Source organism: Mandrillus leucophaeus, unplaced genomic scaffold, assembly GCF_000951045.1.
Source record: "Mandrillus leucophaeus isolate KB7577 unplaced genomic scaffold, Mleu.le_1.0 Scaffold370, whole genome shotgun sequence".
NCBI classification, from domain to species: Eukaryota; Metazoa; Chordata; class Mammalia; order Primates; family Cercopithecidae; genus Mandrillus; species Mandrillus leucophaeus.
Window position 1 is genome coordinate 610,908 of NW_012103921.1, and position 8,106 is coordinate 619,013.

The window sequence follows — 8,106 nt, forward strand, 5'->3', positions numbered from 1 at the left end:
TCAGCCTCCCTAGTAGCTGGATTACAGGCCCGCACCGCCACACCTGGCTAATTTCTGTATTTTTAGTAGAGACAGGGTTTCAGGCTGGTCTCGAACTCCTGACCTTGTTATCCACCTGCTTTGGCCTCCCAAAGTGCTGGGATTACAGGTGTGAGCCACCGTGCCTCCGGCCAAAAAGGTACATTTTTTTTTAACCTTATTCCCACTCATGCTCTGTAGGTAACCAGTTTCATTAGTCTCTGGTTTTTCCTTTCTGTGTTTCTTTTTGTTCAAAATAAGCCAATATATGTGCACATGTATTTTCTTATATATTTCTTACATATAACAGTATACTACAGATACTCCTTTGCATTTTGCTTTTTTTACTTAATAATGTGTCCTGGATTTATAAATTACTTCATATCTGTTCATAGAGATCTTTTTCATGCTGTGTGTGTATGTTTTTTTTTGCGTGTGTGTGTGTTTTACAGTTGCATAGTACTCTGCCATATAGATGTACCATATCGTCTGTGTTTGGGCATTTCAGTGGCTTCCAATATTTTGTGATTAACAGACAGTGCTGTAATAAATAACCTTATGCATGAGATTTTGCGTTGTTGGAGGTATAGCCTAAGGAAGGATAAATCCTCAGAAATGAGATTGCTCGGTCTAAAGGTAGTTGTCTATGTAGTTTTGTCAGCAATTGCATTTCTTCCAGCAGGATATGCATGCTTGCTTCTCGACAGCCTCAAAAAATGAGTGTCTTATACTTTCTCAGTTTTGCTAATTTATAGGTGAGAAGTGGTATCTCATTGTAGTTTTAATTTGTTTGTCTCTCATGAAACTACGGTCTTTTAAAAGTTAAACTTTTTTTTTTTCCTTAGACGAAACTGCAAAGGAAATCCGAATTGCTTGGTTGGTATTGGTGAGCATATTTGGTTAGGAGAAATAGATGAAAATAGTTTTCATAACATCGATGATCCCAACTGTGAGAGGAGAAAAAAGGTAAACCATCATTTTTTTAAGCGATTGCTATTATGCTATTTTTTTGTTTTTGTTTTTGCTTTTGTTTTGGGCCTGTGATCAGAAAGCTCTACTGATTTCAGGTAACCTGTGCAGCTTTAAGATAAGTAGTAGAACTTAAGGCTCTAAGCCACTTGAATTGGAACACTTCTTAATGATATGCTTTAGAACAGGCAGCTGCGTAATTCAGTAAGCCTTTAAATAATAGTTTTAGTTTGAATGCTGATTCTATGTTTGCTTTAACATTGCATGTTTTATTTCGAAATCTTAAAGCCTCTTTAAAGGAGATGGTAATTCAAGGGAACAAACTCACGATGATAGCATTTTGCTTTCTAGGGCTTGTATTTTATATATAATTTTGCTTTTTAAAAATATACATTAAATTTTCTAAACATAAAGCTTAGCGTTCACGAAATAGCCAAGTTTGTTGTATAGATATTTTAATAAAAGAATAATTCTTTGTAAGGTCAGGAATTCCCAACCTTATCTTTGGAAAAAGTTGCAGCCAGTTCCCTCTACCACCCCCAATCTTTAAAATCTCTAGAATATAAAGGAATTTTTCTGCATAAGTTTTACTTGGTCATTCTACTGAATGCTGGCAGTTTAGAAATACAGCAAACATAAAACCTATGTACGCTTTTTCAAAACCGATCTTTTCTAGAATCCACTGTTCTAATTTTAGATTTAAGTGGCTGGAGAAGACGATATGCTAGAGATGAGCAGTGATGCTGTCCGAAGTCTTTTTCACTCCTGTGGTCAACCCAAAATGGGGCTTTCATGAAAATTATGCCCTACTTCCAGCCAAGAGAAACTTAAGGTGGCTATACCATGTTGGTTGTGACGGTCTTACAAATTTTTAATCTGAAAATTTAAGAATAATGCTTAGAAATGTGTTGTTTAAAGGACAGTGGATTTTATAATGATAAATTTTGTATTTTGTAGAACTCGTTTGTGGGCCTGACTAACCTCGGAGCCACTTGTTACGTCAACACATTTCTTCAGGTGTGGTTTCTCAACTTGGAGCTTCGGCAGGCACTCTACTTATGTCCAAGCACTTGTAGTGACTACGTGTTGGGAGACGGCATCCAAGAAGAAAAAGGTGGGTGAAAGGGGTGGGGGAGAGCTCTCTTCCTGAACATTTTTTTAACTTTTTTTTTTTTTTTTTTGAGTCTTACTCTGTTTCCCAAGCTGGAGTGCAGTGGCGCCATCTTGGCTCACTGCAGCCTCTGCCTCCTGCGCTGAAGCGATTCTCCTGCCTCAGCCTCTCAAGTAGCTGGGATTATGGGCGCCCGCCCACACGCCCGGCTAATTTTTGTATTTTTAGTAGAGACAGGGTTTTACTATGTTGGCCAGGCTAGTCTCGAACTCCTGACCTCAAGTGATCGGGCTGCCTCGGCCTTCCAAAGTGCTGGGACTACAGGTGTGAGCCACTGTGTCTGGCCTAAACTTAATTTTTTTTTTGTTAAGACAGTTTCACTCTTGTTGCCCAGGCTGGAGTGCAATGGCACAATCTCGGTTCACCGCAACCTCCACCTTTCAGGTTCAAGCAATTCTCCTGCCACAGCTTCCTGAGTAGCTGGGATTACAGGCATGCACCACTGCGCCTGGCTAATTTTGTATTTTTAGTAGAGACGGGGTTTCTCGATGTTGGTCAGGCTGGTCTGGAACTCCCAACCTCAGGTGATCCGCCCGCCTCAGCTTCCCAAAGTGTTGGGATTACAGACGTGAGCCACCGTGCCTAGCTTAAACTTATTTTTTTTATAGAGACAGTCTTCTCTGTTGCCCAGGCTGGTCTTGAACTTCTGGCCTCAATCAATCCTCCTGTCTCGGTCTCCAAAAGTGCTGGATTACAGACATGAACCATGGTGCCATGCCTTGAATAGCTTTTACCAGCCTGCAAAGCCTTTCCACCCCAAGGAGTAACATTTTATCTTTATTTTACAGATGATATATTGACTTGCTGAAAGCCACAGTTGGTAGTAAGGATATAAATATTCAGTCTGATTAGAAGACAGAAGCCCCACAATAATTTGAACAGAAAAGGTTTTCTTTTGTTAGTTGTTTGTTTTTTGAGACAGGGTCTCACTTTTTCGCCCAGGCTGGTGCAAACACAGCTCACTGCAGCGTCAACCTCCCAGGCTCAAGCAATCCTCCTGCCAGAGCCCCCCAAGTAGTTGGAACTACAGGCGTGCACCACCACCTCTTGCTAATTTTTGTATTTTTTTTTGGAGGCAGCATTTTACCATGTTGCCCAGGCTGGTCTCAAACTCCTGGGTTCAATCAATCCACCTTCCTTGGTCTCCCAAAGTGCTGGGAAGGCATGAGCCACAGCTCCTGGCCTTAAATAGCTTTTACTGGCCTGCAGTGCTTTTGCAGCCCAAGGAGTAATATTTTATCTTTATTTTGAAGATGATGTATTGACTTGCTGAAAGCCACAGTTGGCAGTAAAGAGATAAATATTTAGAGTCCAATTAGAAGATAGAATAATTTGAAAAGGGAAAGTTGAGAATTAATAACAGGAAATTAGAGAAATGAGGAATTGGTTGATAAAAGTTAAAGAGGATTTTAAAGAATACAAGGACAGCAGATACAGGGAGCAACCTGTATCCCTGGGCTGAAAGAGAACATCCAACGGACAGTCTGCCACCCCCATGGCCCAGGCTTGAGATCCAGACCTCTTTGGACACTGCTGGGATGCACTGGGTGGCTGAAAAGGTGCTGAGATGCCTCCCTGGGCATCCCTACTGGAAACTGTCCATGAGAAGGTGCTGGGCCCTGGAACCCCCTACAGAGTCACCTGAAAGAGTGTCTGGGAGGCCGTTCACAGGGTGGTCATTCGAGAGGAAGTGCCTCACTGGAGGCACTGTACTGTGAAGCTATTAAAAGAGGTGCTGGGGAAGCTGCTGACCACTGTTAGGTGCAGGAACCTGGAGCCCTGGAGGAAGCTGACCTGCAGCAGGCTGGTGAGGAGGCACAACTAAACCCTGCAGTGCCCTTCACTGATAAGCCTTACCTTCTTGATAACTGGCAAAGGACAAGTATTTGCAGAGCCCATCTCTCATCACTGAGCAAGCAAAGAAGGGTGGATTTGGAGCTGAGAAGCAATAAGTTAATAACTTAAAGAAGATAAGACTTTGGTCTTCTGGGCTCTTAAGATCCATGCTTTCTGTTCTGTCCCCTGCTCTAGCTCATTAAAACTTTCAACTCTGAAATTCTAGGGTTTTGTATTCTTCACTTGAGTGTAATTTGCTGTGCTTGAGATCCCAAGTCCACATTAACTGAACTTTAAAAAATCATGACTAGACACTGTAGTCATGATTGCTGTTGTTGCTTTAATACAGGTAGGCTCTTGCCTTTGGGGAGTGTATGTGGACAGTCCTGGCTGCCTCATGATGTCCACAAAACACGGTTGCTAATTCTATTTCTTTTTTTTTTTCCTCCCAGACGGAGTCTTACTCTGTTGCCCAGGCTGGAGTGCAGTGACACAATCTCAGCTAACTGCAGCCTCCATCTGCTGGGTTCAAGTGATTCTCCTGCCTCAGCCTCCCGAGTAGCTGGGATTACAGGCGTGTTCTCCCATGCCCGGCTAATTTTTGTATTTTTAGTAGAGACAGACGGGGTTTCACCATGTTGGCCAGGCTGGTCTTGAACTCCCGACCTTGTGAACCGCCCACCACGGCCTCCAAAAGTGCTGGGATTACAGGCGTGAACCACCACACCCCGCCTTGTGCCACTATGCCCGTTGTGTCTTTTAAAGTTGTTTTTTGTTGTTGTTGTTGTTGTTTTTTAAAGAGTCTCGCTCTGTCACCCAGGCTGGAGTGCAGTGGCATGATTTCTGCTCGCTGCAACCTCTGCCTCCTCAGTTCAAGCTATCCTTGTACCCCAGCCTCCCGAGTAGCAGGGATTACAGGTGCTCACCACCATACCCGGCTAATTTTTGTATTTTTAGTAGAGGTGGGGTTTTACCATGTTGACCAGGCTGGTCTTGAACTCCTGACCTCAGTTAATTCTCCTGCCTTGGCCTCCCAAAGTGCTGGGATTACAAGTGTGAGCCACCGTGCCCAGCTTTGTTTGTTGTTTTTGAGACAGTCTCGCTCTGTTGCTCAGGCTGGAGTGCAGTAGCACAATCTCGGCTCACTGCAGCCTCTTCCTCCTGGGCTCAATAGATGCTCGTGTCTCAGCCTCCCAAGTAGCTGGGATTACATGTGTGTACCACCACATCCAGCTAATTTTTGTGTTTTTTTTTAGTGGAGATGGGATTTCTCCATGTTGGCCAGGCTTGTTTTAAGCTTCTGGTCCCTGCTTTGGCCTCACAAAGTGCTGGGATTACAGTCATGAGCCACCGCTCTCAACCTTTTTCTTTTAAAGTTTTAAACTGATAATAAAGTATTAATCTAGTTTGGGTGTAGGGGTGTTTATGTTCTCATGTGAAGAGGAAGTACCATTTTCTGAAAAGAAAAGTAGCAACTTAAAAAAACCCAAATTTATATTTTTGTTTTAATAGATTATGAGCCTCAAACAATTTGTGAGCATCTCCAGTACTTGTTTGCCTTGTTGCAAAACAGCAATAGGCGATACATTGATCCATCGGGATTTGTTAAAGCCTTGGGCCTAGACACCGGACAACAGCAGGTAAGAACTGAATTTTTTTTTTTTTTTTTTTAGTATTCAGAGGTACCCAAGCATTCCTTAGAATGTTTTTATAAAGGGAGATGAAATAGAATGCTTTTTAAAATTAAATTTTTTCTATTTTGAGTGAAAGCCTTTATTTACTGTCAAATATTTTACACATTATACTTGATTCCATTTATGGAAATTCATATGTGGGCACAAACTGGTTGAACATAGCTGTAGCCCGTTTTTGAAAATGTTAAGTTGAAAGTATAGGTAGATTCTGGAATGTTGAATCTATTACTATTTGTAGTAGAAGTTGAAAAGCAAGATATGATTTTTCTTTTCAATAACCTAAACTTGTAGGATGCTCAAGAATTTTCAAAGCTCTTTATGTCTCTATTGGAAGATACTTTGTCTAAACAAAAGAATCCAGATGTGCGGAACATTGTTCAACAGCAGTTCTGTGGAGAATATGCCTATGTAACTGTGTAAGTCTGTTTCAACTTTTTCATGATACATTTTGTTCTAAGACAGTTGCTCATATGTTAACTATTTTTCAGTGCAGTTCCAGGTTATAGCTTTAGTGGGTTATCATGGGACGTGAAATATTTATGGTAATACATTTCCATGGGAACACATAAACAAGTGACTTGGTAATTGCAGTTGAACCCATCCAGGTGTTCAGAATGGTGTCTGGGTGAACTCTTGCAATCTGCTTTTGCTTTATGGCTGTGTGGCATGAGTTAAAGAGGAAGATTGGAACTGGCTAGAATACTAAAAGTAAATGTAAAATGCCTGTTAAAAAATTCGCATGAGTACAATGTACAGCATTTGGGTGATGGTGACACTGAAACCTAGACTTTGCCACTGTGCGATATGTTCATGTAACAAAACTGCATTTGTACCTCTTAACATTTATTTTAAGCAAATTTCTCAATGAATGCTTAGCTTCACCAGTCACTTTCTGTTTTTCTTTTCTTTTCTTTTTTTTTTTTTTTGAGATGGAGTCTCGCTCTGTTGCCCAGGCTGAGTGCAGTGGCGTGATCTCGGCTCACTGCAACCTCCACCTCTCAGGTTCAAGTGATTCTCCTGCCTCAGCCTCCTGAGTAGCTGAGATTACAGGCGTGTGCCACCACACCTGGCTAATTTTTGTATTTTTAGTAGAGACGGGGTTTCATCATGTTGGTTAGGCTGGTCTCGAATTCCTGACCTTGTGATCTGCCCGCCTTGGCCTCCCAAAATGCTGGAATTATATTTCATTTTTAGTATACATAATTTCTGTGAAAGAGAACTAATGAAGGTTATAAATGCTTTTTTCCATCTTTCTAGGATGTAATACAATATAACTTTGTTGCTTTCCACACTCTGATTTGAATTTTGTCATTCTATTTTATTATAGTTGCAACCAGTGTGGCAGAGAGTCAAAGCTTTTGTCAAAATTTTACGAACTGGAGTTAAATATCCAAGGCCACAAACAGTTAACAGATTGTATCTCGGAATTTTTGAAGGTATTCACATTTTGGTGTATGTATTGTTCCTGCCCATTAACAGTTAAATGGTATGCTGAATGCTATTCTGTTTTGATTTAGTGACTAGAGCTTTTATTGTGTCAGCTTTTTCTATATAAGAAGCGTCTCTGTTTGTGTAATGATTCAGAAGAAACTTTATGAAGTACCAAAGCAGGCTGTGTCTTAAAAATAATTTTGCTTATTTCAAGTTATTTTGTATGTAAAGTTATGTATGTGTGAGAAGATACTATTCTGTGAGTGGGTAGTGGGGTATTGAAAGAGCTCTATGCTCGGTTATCATAAAGATAATTTACCTTGTCATGCAGTGAAAACTAGAATGTGTTAAATATGAAACTTTTTTACATTGATCAGGCCATTCTGCTTTCTGTATATTTAGATTCATGTGGAGATAATTCAGTGATTCTGTTCTGAGTGGAAAACTGCTAAGAGGAACCCTTTGTTGTCAAGCATGAGTGTATACATAGCGTAATAGACAAGCTTATTATCTAGCTAGCTAGCTAGCTAGCTGTCTTCAGATATATTTTGTGCTTTCTTACTTCCTCAGCTCATCCATGAGCATGCCTAAAGTAGTCATTGAATTCGTTTCGCTGAATTTTTTTTTTGAGATGGAGTTTCTCTCTTGTTGCCCAGGCTGGAGTGCTATGGCACAATATCGGCTCATTGCAACCTCCACCTCCTGGATTCAAGTGATTATCCTGCCTCAGCCTCCCAAGTAGCTGGGATTACAGGTGTGGGCCACCATGCCTGGCTTTTTTTTTTTTTTTTTTTTTTGGATTTTTAGTAGAAATGGGGTTTTACCATATTGGTCAGGCTGGTCTCGAACTCCTGACCTCAGGTGATCCGCCCACCTCGGCCTCCCAAAGTGCTGGGATTACAGACGTGAGCCACCGTGCCTAGCTTAAACTTATTTTTTTTATAGAGACAGTCTTCTCTGTTGCCCAGGCTGGTCTTGAACTTCTGG

At 41.2% G+C, this 8,106-nt stretch overlaps 1 protein-coding gene across 1 annotated transcript in view; it reads left to right on the forward strand.

Moving 5' to 3' along the window:
- The window catches only part of USP48 (ubiquitin specific peptidase 48), a 103,431-nt gene that overhangs the window by 25,865 nt on the left and 69,460 nt on the right, over nt 1–8,106 (forward strand). The window contains exons 2-6 of the mRNA XM_011990133.1: nt 864–984; nt 1,945–2,101; nt 5,507–5,634; nt 5,980–6,104; nt 7,016–7,124. Coding sequence (XP_011845523.1) covers nt 6,007–6,104; nt 7,016–7,124 — 207 coding nt within the window. The 5' untranslated portion in view covers nt 864–984; nt 1,945–2,101; nt 5,507–5,634; nt 5,980–6,006. The remainder of the gene's footprint in view (nt 1–863; nt 985–1,944; nt 2,102–5,506; nt 5,635–5,979; nt 6,105–7,015; nt 7,125–8,106) is intronic.